The sequence below is a fragment of the Lepus europaeus genome, chromosome 6 (assembly GCF_033115175.1).
Source record: "Lepus europaeus isolate LE1 chromosome 6, mLepTim1.pri, whole genome shotgun sequence".
NCBI lineage: Eukaryota > Metazoa > Chordata > Mammalia > Lagomorpha > Leporidae > Lepus > Lepus europaeus.
The window spans coordinates 115917077-115938100 of NC_084832.1; the positions used below are offsets into that span (position 1 = coordinate 115917077).

Here is a 21024-nt window from a genome sequence, read left to right on the forward strand (position 1 = left end):
CAAAAAAACCTGCAAAAGTGCAGAGGCCAGTATGTTAGTCTACCTCATTTATGAAACTGCATACACAGAGAAGAACAGTATCATGGTGTATCAGCCTACAACATTTTCACTGTTTTCAGCATTTACTTCAAAAAAGTTTGTTTCCAAATGTCCCGTGACAGTCTTCCCTTGAGCTACAGGGAAAGTGTAAAATAAATGAAAATACGCTAAGTCCTGAAACCACCAGAGTAGATGGGAAATCATACATGGCATCATAATGGGTTCTGCATGATATACAGATGATGACCCAGAAAACAGTCAATTAAAAAGATAACGTAAGTCCATTGCCTTTCAAATTCAGATCATAAAAGAAGGGGCACTCATTCTGAATCTCAGACAAGATCTTCCCCCAAGCCTCCAAAGTTCATTATCCAAAATTGGGAGCCCACAGCACAATCTGGCTCCCTGAGTGTATCAGCGTGTAAGATGGGCTATCTCAATCAGCCCCAAACGCCCAGGTCGTATGCTCACTATGTTCAGCCCCGGCCTTGCTGCTCCCCCATGAGGTTGGCCATATTTCTCCTCAACATCGAGGAGAGTTCAAAAAGCCTCACTGGGAGTTCTTGAGGTGTCAGAACTCTGGGAGCAGGTGGCAAAGGCAATTCTAAGTGAGCTCTCCACTGGCTCTAGTGCTGTCCGTGCCTTCTCCACACACAAGTCCTATTAGAAAAAAAAAGGCCAAGCACACACTAGAACAAAACTAAGCAGGCCTATTTAATTAGGGCAAATGCTTGATAACCACTTCTTCATGTTCAACACACAACCGAGCAGGCCTAGGAGCTCTGATTATTATTAATATGCACGGTTGTGACAAGTGCCTCAAGGGTAACCGAGTGAAAAACACACACGCAGGGACACACACGCAAAATCCTCCAGCTCGTCTCACAGATCAGCTGCAGAGAGATGCTGTGTGTGTTGCCCAGATTAGAGTGTTACTATTCAGCAAGGGCCTGGACCTTTCTTGTGAGGGAGAAGAGGCCTCCGAAACAGGTGGCTTGCTCTTCACTCTGGAATCAAAGATAGCCCCCCAAAGATGTGGCACAGGAGCAATGAGAAGCGCTGGCGCATCCCTCTCATGTTTATTTGTAAATGTACAGCTTGGGCCAGCAGAATGGGCTGTCTGGAAGTGACAGTTTTGATTCAGGACAACAATAACAAAGCTAACCCCCTTTATCTGAAAAGGTTAGAATATATTACTATCATTTGGGTAAAGAGATTTGGGGCGATTTAAACGGTCCCATGAGTAAAACAACACACACATGAGCAGGAATCAAATGGAACTCTTCTTATATTAAGAGACAAACAGCTAACTAAAAAAGGCACAGTGGCTTGATTATTTGCAGAAGGATGAAGAAGATTAAGGGAACAATTTTAAAAATCATTACATTTTATGCACCAAGTACAAGTTTGAATTAAAAATAAAAAATACAAGTCTTCCTTGCCAAATAATTTTCTTGTACAGACAGCATTGGATTTCATCTTAGGATCCTACTATATAAAGATCCCCAAAGGCAACCCCTGAGCCTTTATCATTCGAGCCAGAAGGTCTTTCAAGCAAATCTAAGTGAATTTTCTGTAACACTTAATGAAATCAACAGGATCAGGACAAACTGCAATGATGGATTCCACTTGAAAAGGAGATGACAGTGAACAAGTTTCATTTTAGTGGTGAAAAATTACAAGGCTTCAAACTCAGCTTACTCTAAGGAAGTTAAAACACTTCTTCCAGCAGAAACGGGCTCTACCACATTCGAGGGGGTCTTCTCGTCCTGACCTTTGAAAAACCAACTCTGCTCTCTATCATCATTTTCTGAGTGTCGATTTCCATACAGTGGTGCCTTTGAAAAGAGTGCCGGGAGGTTAGTGTCTGGATTGCTCCGCAAGAAGAGCGACATTTCCGTCACAGACTGCACAGATGAACATATAGCCACAATGCATTAGGAGTAGCCTCCAACAGCAGCGAGTGTGTGGGGAACAAAACTTAAAAGAGCTCAATTGAAAAGTACCCTTGTTTGTCCTTCAGTGGAATAGCACTTACAAAGCCTCTTCAACATGTACTTTGTCAAAAGGACAGTGAGTAGCTAAACAAAAGCAACTCAAATCTCTGCCAATTAAAGTATCTCTAGGCTTTTCCCCTGATCTGTTCACTTTTTGTTTTTCCCACCTCATCAAATGTGATTTTAGAACAAGAGTGAATTTCAAAGTGCCCTCTTCTTGGCCCAATTAATGGAATGCTTTGGGATTTTGAATTTAGGAAAGCCAATCACCATAATTTCTCTATAAAAGACAGTCATTAAAAAGTTGATAAAATTAAGGGTAATGCTGAATTTCTTTTTCAACTTGTCTGTTAATGGGATAATGGTTCAATTTAATTTCTAAAGGGTCATTCAACCATAGACATTTAAATTATAAGAACAGGTATAGTGATTTATAATGTAAACTTAAATACCAAATGTGCAATACCTGTTGGGATGTTTGCAAGGCCAAATATCATGAACTAGGGGTCTGTCTTTTCCTGAATTAATTACATATAATGTTGCAGCCCACCATGGATAAAAATGCACTGCCTGCAGTACTTACTTTAGCAGTTATTACTTACTTTAGTTTAGGTTTATGCCTTGTTGCTTAAAATGGGGAAAAATCTTTGTATGCACATAGAGAATCCAACTGTTGTATACATTAACACATTAGTAGCAAAAATACAGGGGTATTAATATATTTATAGAAAAAAAAAAGTAAAGTACCTTAGAAGGTACAACCAACTAAACTGAGTAATTTTCATGAAAGATACAAATATCATAAGATATACAATAATATCCATAAACATTTTCAAGTTTAAAAAAGAGGGCATCTTGTGAACAATTTGGGCATTATTTCTGGTTTATAAATACCTAGGAATAAACACTAAAATTTCTAATATAGTCCTACACATGGCATAGGTGGAGTTAAACACGCTGTTTGATATCTTCCACTAAGAATTTATTCTGCACTACACAGGATCAGAGAGGGAGAGACACAAAAAGAGTAAGAGAATATGAATGGAAGTCCTGAAATCCTTCTTTTACTCAAAGATAGTCTATGACCTACAGATAACTCTGAAGGTGAAGGCTTAAGGCCTGTTGCAATACACAGTTTTCAACCCCATTCCATTATTTTTACTAGTTCTGACCAAAAGTGCACTCTTTTTGTAAAGCGCATACTAAAAGCAATGGACTGCTTCATGTAAAGCAACGCCGGCTGAGTTTAGTAATAGGTTGTGCCTTTAGGGTCTTGTGATATAAAATTCTGAACAAAGACTTGCTGCAGAAATTCAGGGAAAACAGTTCCAATTGTGTAAATAACGATAAAGTCTAGTTTTAGTAGAAAGGCAATTTCACAAATAAATGCAGCTTCTCATACACAAGGAGCACACTCATGGTAGCAAAACTATTTTGGAGGAGTGGGCGTCACACTGCAAGGAGGAGGAACACTGACAGTACAGATGCTAAATAAAACCAAGCAGATATAGGATCTGAAGGGGTGACCACACACACACATGCACACACACACCACTGCACAATGATACACAGTTGCACAAAGACACACACAAGCATGCTTGTCCACATGAAGGGAATGAAAAGAAAAAAAAAAAGAAAAGTAATGGGTGATAAAGGAAGAACAAACCAACCACATCAAAGAAAACTAAAACCTTAGGAAATCCCAAAACTTTTGGGCCCTTACTTATTTCTTTTCAGCCCCTATTCACATTTGATGTGGAAACAAATATGATAAATCTACAGAGCAATGTTGAGCTACCCCTCCCACTTTTATGTTGGTCACTTTACCATCTTCATCCATACTTACATAGAGAGATTTTCTTTCTGTTTCGCAAGTTAACTAACTCTTGAAGTTGGAAATAAACTCCACATATTCATTTCAGGGAAATTCATATCAATAAATATCACAGCAAATACCTGTCCCATGGATTTTATGACTCTTGGGTTTGTTGTCTTTGTGGTTAACGACATATCCTAAGTTTCTCAAGTTCTGCAGCTCTGAATCCGAATTTTTAAGTGCATGAGAGCATCCTGAGAAAGGTACACTGTAATCTGTATGTGTGTGGTGTACCCAGACTAAGGCTCTGGCAAGCCAAGATGTGATGATGACAATAACTGGTGCCATTCCAAGTGGGTTGTAATTCACAAAGTACTTTGCTGTACATGACCTCATCTGTTCCCTTCAACAGCCCTCTAGCACAAGCAGGGCAGCTAAGCTGTGCCAATGGTGGGCACATATCCTTTACATTAACACAATTATTTTAGCAACTGTCAGGCAAGCAGATACAGTGTTTCTTACAATGTAAATTATGAGGCAGTTGCTCAGTTTTAGGCAAAAAAAAAAAAAAATTTCTTACTTAACATTAAAACTTGCATTTCCCAAAAAACATGCAAAACCTTAGCACTACATAAATAAAATCATACTCCCCAATGTTACTCTTTAGAAATCATTGTTTTAAAACTGATTAGAGACTAACCTACACAGATATTAAATCACTACCACATAGTATACAGCAGTGGAATCAGGTCTAAAACCTCACATATTCACAGCCTACTTTTTTTTTTTTTTTTTGCACTGTGATATAAAAGCCATGGACTAGCTCTCAGAAAATGTACAAATACACATATTTCATTATTGTGCCAACAATTTCGGGATTTATAAAGTCTCTCAAGGAACTCAAGAATCCTGAGTTTGGAAACTGTAATTCCCTTGAGAGAACATGTTAGAGTCCTTAGCAGACTGGAGGCAACAGACGAGGGTGGTGAATGGAACCAGCTGACTTACTTCCAACGCAGACTCTAAAGCAACTATGGAGGGCTGGGTTGTGGAGTGGGAGATACAACAATAAGATGTTCCAATCCTGGGCCCATCACAAGAAATACCCACTGTTTCCCCATTTACCTAGAAAAGGGTGTTGTTCTCCATTATTTTGAAATGCGATGAAAGAACAAGTTAATGCTTTAATTCTGGACAACTATTCATAAGTCAACCCAGTGTACTTTTCACTTGGGCTACAGCAATGGGACAGAATTATTATCTATGACCACTAATCCCTACATAATACCAATATATTTCCTTAGAGAAATATGCAGTATTTCATTCATTTAAAAGATGAATATGAATATAAAAGTTTTCCTTACTGTAACAAATACTTCATGTATATATTTTAATTTCCTATTCTGGGTCTTAAAATATGTGGCTTTGAGGCCAATGGGAATGTCTTAATCTCCAAGTCACAGGAAGAACTGACAGCAATGATCTCAGGGATTCAGCAATGATAGCGATACGCAAATGAGGAAAAGAAATTTGGACAAGGCAGACTGAAAGAGACAAATAGAAAAGGAGATAAAGACAGACTCTGAATAGGATTAAAAGGACACTTGAGGGGCAGGCATTTGGAACAGCAGAATCAGCTGTGGTTCAGGACGCCTGTACTGCCTGTCTCCTAGGGCTTGGGATAGAGCATCAACTCCACTCCTGATCCAGCTGCCTGTTGATATGCACCCCAAGAGGTACCAGGTGATAGCCCAGGTACTTGGGCTCCTGCCACTTACAAGGGAGACCTGAATAGAGTTCCTGGCTCCTGGCTTTGGTCTGAGCTAGTGCCAGCTATTGAGGGCATTAGGGGAGAGAACAGGAGGACTGAAGATACCTACGTGTATCTGTGTGTGTGAGATTCTGTCCTTTTTTTAAGTTTGCTTATTTATTTATTTGAAAGGCAGAGTTAGAGAGAGAGAGAGATCTTTCATCTTCTGGCTCACTCCCCAAATGACTGCAACAACTCCTGGCTTCTGCTGGGTCTCCCACGTGAGTGCAGGGTCCCAAGTACTTGGGCCATCCTCCACTGTTTTCCCAAGAGCATTTGCACACAGCTTGATCAGAAGCAGAGCAGCCGGGACCCAAACTGGCACCCCTCTGGGATGCTGGTGTTGCAGTCGGCAGCTTAACCCGCTGTGCCACAGCACCAAACCCAAGACGTCTTTCAAATAAAAATAAGATAAGATAAATGAAACCTTATTAGATGTTATGGAGTGTCAGCAAAGATTAAAAAATGTCAATTAACCTGCTGTCATCTACAACTAAAACACTTTCTGTGTGCTAAGTTCATCAGGAGGCTCTCGAAAGGCATGTGGAGAACATTTAATGTGGATAATCACATACTACTGTGGAAGATAAAAGGTGAGAAAACAGATACTGCAGTAAGAACTACAGATATGAATTAGTGTTAGCAGTGTGGTCCACAGTGAATTCTGACAAGGGTGTTCACACACAGTGTGGGGTCTTCAAAGGTGATTACAAGTTTCTCAGGTAGATGAGCCAGAGTATGTCATTTGAAGCCAAGAAAGAGCACACAAACAGGCACAGCCCAGTGAAAAATAGTGTTGCAAGAACTGCGTGCATTTGGATAAATGGCATGAGAAAATGTACATACTGGAGTGGCAGAAAGTAAGGTTAAAGGGGAAAATGGGGTGAATTCCGGTTGGATATGGTCTTGGATTCAAAGCCAAGGAGTTTTGTGGAGGCCAGAAGTTTGTTCTAAACTCCAGTTTCTTCCTATAATAAGAGCATTGCAGTTTACCCTCACTTTTTAATTTTTAAAATAAACACAAATTTCAAAGTTTTTTTGGGATTTAACAAAGTAACTCACTTAACATCTAGTAAGAAAAGCCAATAATTTCCTTTTTAAACATTTACTTTATGTAGTTCCTTATTTGAAAGGCAGAAAGAGAGAGAGAGAAAGAGAGAGAGAGAAACAGTCATGGAAGGGCCAGGCTGAAGCCAGGATCCAAGAACTCCATTTGGGTCTCCCACATGAGTGCCGGAAAGCTGAGAACATGGGCCAACTTCTGCTGCCTTCCAGGTGAAGTAGCAGCAAGTGGGAAGAGAGAAGCTGAGTAGGTGAGAACTGGCTTTCCATGGTGGGATGTGGGTTTCCCAAGTAGCAGCTTAACCCACTGTGTCACAGCACCCATACAAGGCAGAATTTTTTTTTTTTTAATTTCTCCTCTCTTCAACTCATGGCAGCAATGGGTCAATACTAAAGCTATTGAAAAATTCTTTGGGCAGTATTCTGAATATTCAGTTGTGCATTCTTCTGCAGTTAAGGAGTTTAACACAGGAGAAGAGACAGACAAAAAGATGAAAAATCAAATGGTATTTTATTAGAGTAAGGTTAACAATTGAGGAAATGACAGCTCTTCATGAGGTGAGAAAAATGCAGGCAACTGGTGAGTGTATGTCACTGTTTTCCAGCAATTCAAGTTTGGAGATGAAAAGGATACAGCTACAAGCAGGAGAACAGGAATCAGAGAAAGGCGAGTTTTGTCTGTTCTGGTTCAAGAAGGGAGAAATGAATGCATTGGTCAGCTGCAATGGCCATTTCAAAGGACATTGAAGGTTGCATCCACATGTTCTAGAAAAGTTTAGTAAATGTAAAAGCTGACCTGTATATTATAGATGGCACTGGACATCTGAAACTTGAGGACACAGGAAATTTGTCTATATTGGCTTTTTTGGGCACCTTAAGATATCTGGTTGCCTTAGATGTGCTCAAGTTTAATGAAAAGTGAAACATTTCTTTAAAACTAAGGAGGAGGAGCCGGCAGTTTAAGCCTCTGCCTGCGCTGCCAGCATCCCATATGGGCACCACTTCACGTTCTCTCTGAATCCTAAGTTCACCACTTAGGATTCAGCTCCCTGCTGATGGCCTGGGAAAATCAGTGAAAGATCCCCCTGCACCCATATGTGAGACCAGAAGAAGCGTCTGGCTCCTGGCTTCAGATAGGCCCAGCTCCAGCAGTTGTGGCCATTTGGGCAGTGAAAGGAAGACCTCTCTCTCTCTTTCCTCCTCCCTCTGTAACTCTGCTTTTCAAAAAAAAAAAAAAAAAAAAAATCTGCCAATAAAAACTGAAGCGGAAGCATTGTTAATGGAAGAATAAGAAAAGATGAATAAAGAATATTAAATGTTTGAGGTATCTAAATGGAAAATAATGCAATTTATGCCCAAAGGGCTTGCACTAGGTTTTCGTTTGGTTTTTATAACAACTTGCTACATGATCTTGACAACATCCTGCCTAGGTCTCCCTCTCTCTAAAATGAGAAAGGATGTCTAAATTTGTCTACGTTTCACTCCAATTCTGCATTTCTACTACTCTGCTGTTATTTTGTTCCCATTTTGCCAAAGCAAAATTTTTGTTCAGATACCACTAAGAATTTTTTTTTTTTTCAGTTTAAACTGAGTTTCACTTCCCATTAAAATTTTTCTGGAAATTTGATCAATACTTTGGAAAAAGGACTTTACTTGAGTAGAAAATTACTAAACACTACATAATTATTCCATATCTTGAAGGAGTTCAGATACACATGTTAAATCATTAGCTGGCAAAATTCCTAACTGGAAGAGCAGTATTAGTAGTGGTTAGCAGGGTGGATACTAGATGAAGGCTGATCAGTCTGAATAATGACCTTGATGCCTGGTCACTGTATGCCATATTTAATCACCAATTTCCTTATCTGAAAGTGGAGATAACAAGAATCAGGATATTTGCATCTTGTGAATGATAATCTCTGAAATTCACAGCCCTGGCCATGACGTTTACATAAACATTAAATGAAATGGTTCATATAAACTGCTTAATACTATATTTAACACAGAATATCTTACTATATAATCATAGCTTATGTATTTTACAAAAATATAATGGTGTCTGCAGGTATGCATTTTTCCTACCACATCATTATTTATTCAATGCCATGTTACAGGAGTTACGTATCACGCATTAAGGTCCTCATGGCCAACTTTAATTGCTAAGTTCCATACAGAACAACTAATAGCGTGTAGTTATTACCAAATGCAACCACAAGGGTACTCCAAAAAGTATCTGGAAAATGGAATTAAAAGACAAGTTAATTTTGGTGCTAGAAAGTAACAAATCAGAGTCTTCGGCACCAGGCCTTTCTGTGCACTGGCGGCAAGAATTCTGATGGAAGAAAAGGATACCAAAACATAATGTGTTTTTATCCTCTGATAACTTTTAAAATATTTTAATTAATTAATTGAAAAAGTAGGACAGCCAGAATCAAAAAGAGCTGTGTTTTCTTCAATGCATATGCAAGCCTAATTTTCTTTCTAGCCATTGTACCTCAGCGGCCTCCCTTTGTATGGTGCACTATTCTCTTCTAACTTCTGGATTTCTGCTGGCTTGCTGTTGGCAGGGGTAAGGCTGGAAATAATACGGACTTTCTATTGAAATCTGCTTCCCCCCCTCCCTCAATGAGAGGAAGCAAAAGCATGAATGTGGCACCCTCATAATGATTTAGCTGGGGCTTAATGAAATTTTCATCACAACCTGCTGTTCATTTTAATGGCCTTCGAAAAACAATGGAAAAAAATAGCTTGAGGGAGGAACATTTTTTTCTGCTGCATGTTATTTGTGAGCTTAACATTCAGTTACATTCACTCCACTCCGGCTCCCTACATCACCATGTTGCTGTTCTCATCATGGAGTTCTAACAGTGTTTTGTAGTTCTCAGAGCCTACGTTTTGCAGTCCTTTGGTTCAATTTATTGCTATTTTTTGATGTGATGGTACATCAGAGGACTGTAGATCACTTGTTTCTGTTCTGTGGTGTCACAGTCCTGAGGTCGGGATGATGGAAGGTTTCAGTGACCACTCTGAGGTCCAGTCAGACTTTTTGATTAATGAACTCTTTAAAGACAATGTAACTTTCCTTTTTCTCTGTTTCTCTCTTTGCAATAATAATAAAAACACAGACAACTCCTTCATCATTCTACTCTTCCCTGGGATACAATTTTCTATTTTTGTTACTATCTTGAATTTTTTTTTCTGGATGATTAAAAGTTCACTCAGATATAATCATCATGCCTTGATATAACTCAATCATTGCAATAATTAAACAAACACTTCTACAAGGGGGGGGTTATCAATAAGAATGAACCTATATACAGTTCTGAACATTGGAAGCACATGTCAGGGAATCTTTTGTATGTGAATATGAATGCATCAAATGGTTTCATGTACAGAAATAATCTTTCTGAAACCCAGACTTCTAGGTGCTTGCCTTGTTCAATTTACATACTAGGCTCCCGTCAAGACTACCTCTGTACTTTTCTGTGTGTCTTTATTAACAACTCACTCCTCAGGGGAGCTTTTAATATATTTGTAGAGGGAAAAGTACAAAAAGTCCATTATTCTGGGCAATACAATGATCAAAACCATCCACCATCCCTGAGCCACAGGGATGTTTTCAACAACTCTTCTGCTATGGACTCTCTCTCTCTGCTCTTTTTCTCCCGAGTGACAATTAATGGATGTTGCACTTTCCACTTGATTCCCAACACCTGTTCATGTTTCGTAGCCATACTGAGGGATATTGTCTCCTGCTCTGTTTCGTTCCCTATAGCCCTAGCCAAGCCACTGCTGTCATCTGGGGAATGAACCAGTAGATGAACGATCTTTCTCCCTCTCTCTCCTCCTCCTGTCTTATAACTCTGCCTTTCAAGTAAATAAAAAAACAGATCTTGAAAAAAGAGTCTACATATCCACTTGGAACTCAATATGATTCTGTCCCAGTTGCTCCTCTTCCAGTCCAGCTCTCTGCTGTGGCCCAGGAAGGCAGTGGAGGATGGCCCAAGTGCTTGGGCCTTGCACCCGCATGGGAGACCAGGAGGAAGCACCTGGCTCCTGGCTTCGGATTGGCGCAGTGCGCTGGCCATAGCAGCCATTTGGGGGGTGAACCAATGGAAGGAAGACCTTTCTCTCTGTCTCTCTCTCACTGTCTAACTCTGCCTGTCAAAAAAAAATTTTCAGGCCGGCGCCGTGGCTTAACAGGCTAATCCTCCACCTTGCGGCACCGGCACACCGGGTTCTAGTCCCAGTTGGGGCGCTGGACTCTATCCCAGTTGCCCCTCTTCCAGGCCAGCTCTCTGCTATGGCCTGGGAAGGCAGTGGAGGATGGCCCACATCCTTGGGCCCTGCACCTGCATGGGAGACCAGGAGAAGCACCTGGCTCCTGGCTTCAGATCAGCACAGTGCGCTGGCTGCAGCGGCCATTGGAGGGTGAACCAACGGCAAAAAGGAAGACCTTTCTCTCTGTCTCTCTCTCTCACTGTCCACTCTGCCTGTAAAAAAAAAAAAAAAAAAAAAAAAAATTCATGGAAGATATCATCTAAAGATAAACCTGCCAAAGCTGTATTTCAATATAGTACATATAACACCATATTCTTGGGCTTAGCTTTGCACCTTGAGTGTACCTCAAAAAAATGTTAAAATTAACAAGTGATGGAAACACTTCCAAACTCATTGGATGAAGGTAGAATTATCTGACTACTGAAATTTGATACAAATATTACATAAAGGAAGTGTAGGTTATGAATATAGATATAAAAATTCTCAACAAAATGTGAGCAAATAATTAAATCCAACTATACATATATTTACACAACATATATATACATATAACATGTATAAAAATTAAAAAGAACTATGAAACATGATCTAGTGGGATATATTCCAAGTTTGAAAGGCTAGCTCTATATTTGACAATCATATCACACCAACAATCTACAACACATCAGTAGATGCAGAGAAAAGATAGATATAGAGCTGACATTGAAGTACAGCAGGTTAAATTAGTGCAGTTGACATCAGCATCTTATAACAGAGTGCCAGTTTGAGACCTGGCTACTCTGTTTCTGCTTCAGCTTCCTGCTTATGTGCCTGGGAAGGCAGTGGAAGATGGCCCAAGAGCTTGGGCCCCTGCCACCTACTGAGAGCAGGAAGCCCAGGCTGCAGTTCTTGGCTCTTGGCTTCGGTTTGGCCCAAATCTGGTTACTTAGGTTATCTGGGAATGCATCAGTGGACAGAAGACTAACCATTCAGTCAGGCTGTGTGTCTGTCTCTGTGTCTCTGCCTTTCAAATAAGTAAATCCTTAAAATTAATTAGACAAGTTTTAACAATTATTCAGGATTAAAAACACACTCGGCAAACTAGGAATAGAGAGAATCCTCCTTACTTGATGATCAGCACCTATATCAAATCTACAGCTAATAGCATAGTGATAACTAGATGCTTCCCTTTAATAATCATCACAAGACAAGAATATCCGCCCCTGTTATTCTTACTCATTTTATTGGGAGTTTAAGCTAATACAAGAAGAGAAGAAAACTAAATAGAGTATATAAATTTTTGGAAGAAAAGAAAATTAAAGAAAAGGAAAGGGAAAAGGAAAAGGAAAGGAAAAGTCTTTTTTTGCAGATGACATGATTCCTCTCAAAGATTCCACAAAAACAGGCAGAGCTTATAGGAAGTACTGAAAGGCTAACATGCAAAGTTCACCTGTTTCCTGTATATGTCGGCAATAGGTAATTGTGATGTGAAACAAAAAACATGATTTTTACTGACATTTTATACCAAAAAAAGAAATAATAAATGTAAGAAAATACATTTAAGACCTATATGCAAAATCATGAAGAGAGATTATGTATTCATGGATAGGAAGAATCAATTCTTCCCCAACAGATCAACACATATCACAGAAAGTTATTTCATGAATATCAACAAACTGATTCTAAAGTTTATACAGAAATGCAACAGACTCTGGATAATCAACAGAACACCGAACAAAAAGCAGCAGCCTGGGGGATTCTTTAGGGTCATGAAAACTATACTGCATGGCACTGTGTGGTGGATATGTGACAATATGCAATTCTCATCACATACAGAAATACACAACACAAAGAGGGCACCTTAATGTAAACAAATTGAGTATTTATTTTCATCGTACTTGAAAGAAAGAGAGGCAGAGATATCAATTAGTCATGTGTGCACTGGTTCACTCCTCAAATGTCTGAATAGCCAGGGCAAGACCAGGCTGAAGTTAAGAGCTACAGAGGTAGCAGGGATCCAACTACAGGAACCATCACCTGCTGCCTCCAAGGATTTGCATTAGCAGGAAGCTGGATCAGAAGCAAAGAGCCAGGTTTTGGAGCAGGCATTCTGATATGGTGCATGGGTATCCCAAGCAATGAAGTAAGAGCTACATCAAATATCCCCCCCCCCCATAAAATCAAATACAAAACATCATTTAGGAGTTTGAAAGATATCAGCAAAGCATACAAAAATAATTCAAGAGTGTTACAAATGTATGATACAACCTCATACTGAAAAAGATGGGAGAATATGTTAATCATGTTTCCAAAACAATGGAATCTAAGATAAAAAGCAAAAGGAACTGAACTTAAACACTATAGGACAAAGATATTTCCTACACTGTACCAGTGAACAATTCTGACACTATCTGTATACAATTCCAGTATACTGTTAGACATATTTATTAGAACTGAACAAATAAGGGGTCGGCGCTGTGGCTAGTAGGTGAAGCATCTGTGCGCGGCACAGGCATCCCATATGAGTGCCAGTTCATGTTAAAGCTGCTACTCTTCCAATCTGCCTGGGAAAGCAGTAGAAGATGGCCCAAGTGCATGGACCTCTGCACCCACATGGGAGACCTGGAAGAAGCTTCTGGCTCCTGGCTGTGGATCAGCCCAGTTCCAGCTGCTGTGGCCATTCAGGAAATAAACCAGTGGATGGAAGACCTCTCTCTGTCTGTAACTCTGCCTTTCAAATAAATAAATATTTCTTTTTCAAAAAGAGAACTGAACAAATAATAAAAGGCTGGTGGACAGTGGGAGCAAGATTCATCAATTAGTATAGGAAGATAGATAGAGATAAATAGGAGATGAGGGTAGAACGATCCATATGGAAAAGGATTTGTATTTGGGACATAAGTAAGAATTCTGGCTTAGGTGGGGCCTTCAAAAACTTCATGGAAAATGCATATGATGAAAAAATTATGCACAGATTGCACAACTTTTTGTGCACCAAAATAAATTTATCTTTAATTCCATTTTCCTGTGAACTTTTTGAAATAGCCTCATAGACACAAAGCTAAACACAGAAATATTTATAAACGTGCATAGATTCAGCTAAGTATACACCCATGCATTTCTTTGCTCTGTCAATTGAGAAGATCTAAAAAACAAATGACACCTCAGATACAACAAGTACACCTAGAATCCAGATTTTATTCTAATACCATTTTTTGGTAAAAAAAAAATGTCTGATTCTAAGACTGGAGTAGGAAATATACAAGATTAACCACCAGCAGCTTACAGTGCCAGAAAGAAAGAAGCGCTAAGTTCATGATCATAATTATCATATTCACCATGATTGTGGTATAGTAACAGCCCAGGAATAAAATAAATACCTAGGAGTCCCTATAGATTATCATCAACGACTGAATAAATCAGGAAATGATGGACAAATGCTGAGCAGCCTGTGCACGATACCAGATGGATTATGGAGATACCACACTATAAAAGGAGGGGAAACCCAGTTCCTTACTCCTTAAGTGTAAACTGTACACAGCACCTTCCTTTCAAAGAATGGTACAGAAAGATGGCTGGGAGCAATTTCATGGGGAAAGAACTTATCAAACACTACTTCAGCCAGGACATCAAAGTCAACATCTCCAGTCTTCATTACATAGAATGCATGTAATTGATATGATGAGAAAAAATAATCTTGCAACCCAAACCTCAAGATCCAGTTAAATTAAGGAAAATATATTAGACAAATTCCAATAAAAAACATCATGCAATGTACCTGGATGGTGTTCCTCAAAATTTTCAGTATCTTCAAGAACAAGCGCAGTCTGAGAAATTGTCACAGCCTACAGAGTTCTGACAACTAAATGCAACTTGTTATCTTGATGGCATCATCAAACAGAAATAGCAGGCTTGGTGAAAACTAAAGACATCTGAATAAAATCGAGTGACAGCTGACTGAGTGGTTAAGATGCCCATGTCCCACATTTGAGTGCCTGGCTCTGCTTCCTGAATCCTGCTTCCTACTAATGAACATCCTGAGAGGTACTGGTGATGGCTCAAGTAGTAATTGTGTTCCTGCTGCCCACATGGGAGACCTGGCTTGAGATCTTGACTCGTGCACTTCTCCAGATCTCTCTGCCTTTCAAATAAAGAAATATGTTGTTTTAAAAAGACATGTGAATAAACTATGGACTATAGTTAATAATAAAATATCATTATTGGTTCATTGATTGCAACAAACATATCATATTAATAGAAGATTTTGCTAAGAAATGATATGGTATATGGACAGAGCATACACTGGAATTCTGTACTATCTGCTTAATTTTTCTGTAAATTTAAAACCATTATCATACTAACAATCTATTAATTTAAAAGGTAACTGTAAATTAAACTACTGAACCATGGTCACAATGTAGAAGATTTGGCAGCCATTTCTTTCAAATACATAAATGACAGTAGACAGGCTTATACTATAACGTTATGTGAAATTAGAAGATACAAAATAGCTTAATAAGTATAAAGCTAATCATATGAAATGAACATTACATGTAAAAGTAAAAATAAAAAGAAATACTGGCCAGCGTTGTGTGTGTATGTGTTCCCACATGTGCACATATAAGATATATCCTATATCAGAGTGCCAGTCTGAGTTCCAACTGCTCTGCTGCTGATCCAGGTTCCTGCTAATGCACCTGGGAAGGCAACAGAAGATAAGCTCAAGTGCCTGGACCCTGCCACTCATGTGCAAAACCAGGATGGACTGCCGGACTTGGCCTCTCCCAGAACGGGCTGTTGTGACCATTTTGGGAGTAAACTAGTGGATAGGAGCCTGTCTATCTCTCTCTCTGTTGCTCTGCCTTTCAAGCAAGCAAGAAAACAAATAAATAAATCTTGTAAAAAGAGAAATACATCATAAGGTTAGGAGTCATATCATAAATCTATGATTCCAAATAATTTTTATTTTATTCTTTATTACTTTTTTTTAAAATAATAAGACAGATTATTATTATTTTTTATTTATTTGTCAGATAAAGTTAGACAGTGAAGGAGAGAGGCAGAGAGAAAGGTCTTCCTTCGGTTGGTTCACCCCTCAAATGGCTGCTACGGCCAGAGCTACGCCGATCCGAAGCCAGGAGCCAGATACTTCTTCCTGGTCTCCCACACAGGTGCAGGTGCCCAAGAACTTGGGGCATCCTCCACTGTGTTCCCAGGCCACAGCAGAGAACTGGACTGGAAGAGGAACAACCAGGACTAGAACCTGATGCCCATATGGGATGCCAGCGCCGCAGGCGGAGGACTAACCAAGTGAGTCCTGGCGCCGGCCCCAACCAGATTATTTTTTAATATCAGCGGAAACGCTACCATATCACAAAGACACATATACACAAAGGACTGTCTGGGCCCTCTCCATGAGTATGGCAGGGAGATATATGATCACTAAATGTGAAAAATCCATGGCTAATAAGATTATTTTGAAAATTCCTTCCAATTCAAAGATCATGAGAACTGCCTAAATATTAGCCAAAATTCATGTCACAGATAAGTATCTAGTAGTAACTAGAAACATCTGATTCTCACGTGACCTCCCAATACACTGGTTAACATTCAGTGTCTAAGACACTCATGATTTACCAGTGCCCTAGTAGACTAGAATCAAGTCCATCTCAGTGTTACACAGTATTCATGTGGTATATTTCTGGTGAAAAGTGCATTTTTACATGTCACTTTATAGCTGTTGTAAATTTCCTTGTAATTGAAGCAGGAGGCATGATGTATGCAATATGATATCCAGGCTAAAACAATGAACAATTATTTCAACAGGAGTTAGTTCAATAGTTAAGTATCTGTAACATAGAGGATGACTGCCAATTATGGAAAAGGTTGTACTATTTACATTTTTATTGGTTTATTGGCTTTAATTTTAAAATTAGTCCATGTGGGTATTACCTGCAGGCTCCACAAAGTAAATTAAAGATATTTAGAGGTGAAATCTTGAAGAATTCTTAGAAGATGAACAAACAGGGAATTAAACAAATCTAACAGCATTAGAAAGTCACTAATTTCTACATATGCAATATGTCAAACCATATTCATTTTTAAGTGTATGAAAAGTAGGCCTAACTATTGAAGTAGGATAAAATGCTCAATAAAATGTGATAAAATTGTAAAATTATCCTTGAGGGAAGAAAATACTGAAGATGCACAAAGTAGAGTTGCAGATACTTAACAAGTATGTGACTTTTCTGGGCTGTGTTGTCACATGCTTTTCTTAAAACCTTTTTTTTTTTTAAAAAATATATTTTACTTCTTTGAGAGGTAAAGCAATAGACAGAGAGGAAAAAATATATATATTTGCCACATGGGTGGCAGGGGCCCAAGTACTTGGGCCATCTTGGACTGCCTTCCCAGGCACATGAGAAGGAAGTCGGAACACAAGCAGAGCAGCCTAAGCTACTGCACCGAAACCCTAGCCCCTCTGGAATCTTTCCAGGTCCTCTGAACCGTGGCTTCCTCATGTGTGACAATAAGGAATGTATCACTACGGGAGGAGAAATCAAAACCTAGAATGCTAAGTACCAAGCAAGTCAGCACAATCAAGAGGCTACAGGGACGCCTCCGTTTCTTTCCCAGTCTTTACCTTCCGGTTCGTTTTTGATGAGCTCTTCCATTTTCCTCTGCTTCAAGGTGTCCACAACGTCCGCTAAGCTGCCCTTGCGTCGCTCGGGGGTCCCGAGGGCCGTGCTGGACAAGGCCTCGCCACTCTGCCGCCCACCTTCTTCTGCCTTCTGAGGTGAGGTAGATGAGTTGTGTGGGGCAAATGAAGACATAACTTTATTGCCATCAACTTCCTGGAAGAAAAAAAAAATCACAGGAAAAAAATTTTTTTCTTGGTCATTTACAATGCAGTAATTTTTTTTCAATTGGTTATATGGCTTATTCAAGTGAAACATTGAGGAGAAAAAGTGAACTTTCTCAGTCTGCAAGAGCATAAGAAACAAAGAAGTTCAGAAAAAGAATAAATTAACTTTATAGCCGAGGTTCCATTCAGGGCAGAAATCAAAATATAGGAATTCTCTCCTCTGATTAGAGCTTTTTTTACATTGATTAGATTTTTTTAGAATTTTATTGGAGGATCTCAGATTTTCCCATGAACATTGTTAAATGGAGTGGCCCTTTCTATCCCAGTTCTTCATGACACTAACATTTCAGCAAGCAACACTGTGTATACTTGATGTTCAATTATCGTCCTGAGAGCACTCCTAATGCAAGTAGGTCCTCTCTGACTCCTCCTTCTGCTCCATGGGCTTTAGAGGAAGTGCAGCCACACAGGTTATCTGGGGATCAGACAAGAACATGGCAAGTCCATTTCTGCTTCCGCTGCACATATTGAAAATCCTACTTGTCACTGAAGCCCTGTAACTGTCGATATTCTTTGCTATTCAGCACCTTAAGCCTCATTCACCTGTAAAATACAGTTTCCCACAATTTTTTTTAAGATTTATTTATTTGAAAGAGTTACACACAGAGAGAAGAGGAGGCAGAGAGAGAGATAGAGAGAGGGAGAGAGGGAGAGAGAGAGGGAGAGAGAGGTCGTCCATCTGCAGGTTCACTCCTCAGCTGGCCGCAAAGGTTGGAGCTGCACTGATCCGAAGCCAGGAACCAGGAGATTCTTCCAGGTCTCCCATGTGGGTGCAGGGGCCCAATCACTTGGTCCATCTTCCACTGCTTTTTCAGACCACAGCAGAGAGCTAGATCAGAAGTGGAGCAGCGGGGACTGGGACCGGCGCCCATATGGGATGCCGGCGCTGCAGCTGCAGGCAGTGGTTTTACCCACTATGAAACAGTGCTGCCCGCCCCTCCCCCCTGTTTTTAAAATAAAATAAGTGCGTGTGTATGCAAAGAATTCACCTCATTATTCTGAAACTGAAATATACATCTGTGTTCTATTGCCATCATTTCCCCTACAACTTCTAGCACAACTCTGCTCATCTGTGTAACATGTAGGCTCTATTTTGTAAAACAGAAGAGTTTTCATCAAAATCCATTTGCATGTGTATATACTTAATAATCAGGATAGATTGTAACTGTTTACACATTTTTCCCTACCTATTTAAGACATGTTACTAGGATTTTTTTAACTCTAGAAAAGTGACACATCACATTAATTGATATATAATGTTTTAAGGTAATTCTAGTAGTTTTGAGAAACTTTAAAAAAGTGCCACTCTACTTTTTTAAAGATAGCAAGATTGGGCTAGCACTCTGGCACAGCAGTTTAAATCCTGGCCTGCAGTGCCAGTGCCAGCATCATATATGGGCAATGCTTTGAGCTCTGTTCTACTTCTGATTCAGCTCCCTGCTAATGTGTCTGGGAAAGCAACAGATGGTGGCCCAAGGCCTTGGGCCCCTGCACCACGTGGGAGACCAAGAAGAAGCTCCTGGCTCCTGGTTCCAAATCAGCTCAGCTCTGGCTGTTGAGGTCACCTGGGGAGTGAACCAATAGATGGAAGACCTCTCTCTGTCTCTACCTCTTTCTGCAACTGTCTTCCAAATAAATAAAATAATATTTTAAAAAATAGCAATATCAACATAAACATAATCCATTAATATTTTAACTAATGATATTACCAAGTTCAGGGATATTAGCCTCAAACAGGAGTTCGTTGGATGGGGCTGAGTTGTGTGGGTAGACAAAAGCAAAAACTGCACAGTAACAGAATCTTTCAAATTATAACTCTAAATTCCAAATGGTTTCTGTTTCTTATAAACATTACAAAATACGCCTCTGACTAGCACTATGCCTTAACTGGATAATCTATGGACAATTTAGCTTAACGTATACTTGGGTTTAGAAATCAATATGCACAATGTAATAATTACAAACCCCTGCAGGAATGTTTCTGGAATTATTTATTTATTTAAAACCCACACATAAATATCAGCAAAGATGTAAACATATACATGCTCTGAAAAATAACACAAATTTAATTTGAAAACAAAAACGTGTGTTTTTCTGAATGGTCTATAATTCACCTGAGCTTTAGTTTCATATGCAGTATCTACTTTAGCAGAATTTCTGTATTCTTTTTCCAAAGAGCAAAAACCACCAGATGTTAGCTTCATTTTGAATGTTTCTATTTGTATTGTCATCACATTATAAATTGACAAACTTTGTTTTAAAGATTTGTTTATTTATTTTGAAAGAAAGACAGAAGGAAAGAGAGAGCGAGCGAGTGAGAGAGAGATCTCCTATCTGTTGTTTCACTCCCTGGATTGTACTAAAGGACAGGGCTGGCCAGGCCAAAGCCATGAGTCACAAGCTTCAAGCAGGTCTCCCACTTGGATGGCAGAGGACCAAATACTTGGGCCATCTTCTGTGTTGCTTTTCCCAGGCCATTAACAAGAAGCTGAATCTGAAGTGGAGTAGCTGGGACTTGAACCAGTGACCATATGGAATGCCAGAGTCACAGGGTGCAGCTTTATCTGCTATGCCACAACACTGGCCCCGGTGACAAACCCTGAAAACAAGAATTTGGAGCTACATCTTCCTATCAAATCAACACTGGAAGAAAAGGCATTCAAATATGGATGAAATAAAATCAATTAAGATACTAGAAAATATTTCCAAATAAAATATCCCAACTGGCATTTATCTATCTTTCTACACTCTGCAAAGAGGAAGACAGTATTTTAAAGAGATGAACATATTTCGCTAGAGGTCTAAAGTCAGTTGTTACAGCAGCTTAAAAAGAAATCCATTCAACATTATTGCTATTACACACAGGAATATTTTTCTCATCACTGTTTCACCTATCTGCAATTCAGCCTCTGGCACTGTTAATCCCGTTAACAGTTTGGGGTCGTTAACAGCTGTCTCAGTGTGGGATTCCATTGTTCATTTGCATGGTGAGCAACTTGTTAGAACATGCTGGCACAGTCTCCAGTCAAAGAAGTCCTGAAAATTTCAGAGTGTCTTCCCTGGCATTGCATTTTCCATACATGAAGTTGTGTCTTCATTTGTTAGCAGGTGAATC

At 39.5% G+C, this 21024-nt stretch overlaps 1 protein-coding gene across 7 annotated transcripts in view; it reads right to left on the bottom strand.

The window, feature by feature from the left end:
* SOX5 (SRY-box transcription factor 5) overlaps positions 1-21024 on the bottom strand; it is a 786191-nt gene that overhangs the window by 300351 nt on the left and 464816 nt on the right. For all 7 annotated transcript variants that reach the window (XM_062194939.1, XM_062194941.1, XM_062194940.1 and 4 more), the window contains one exon: positions 17628-17838. In XM_062194939.1, coding sequence (XP_062050923.1) covers positions 17628-17838 — 211 coding nt within the window. The remainder of the gene's footprint in view (positions 1-17627; positions 17839-21024) is intronic.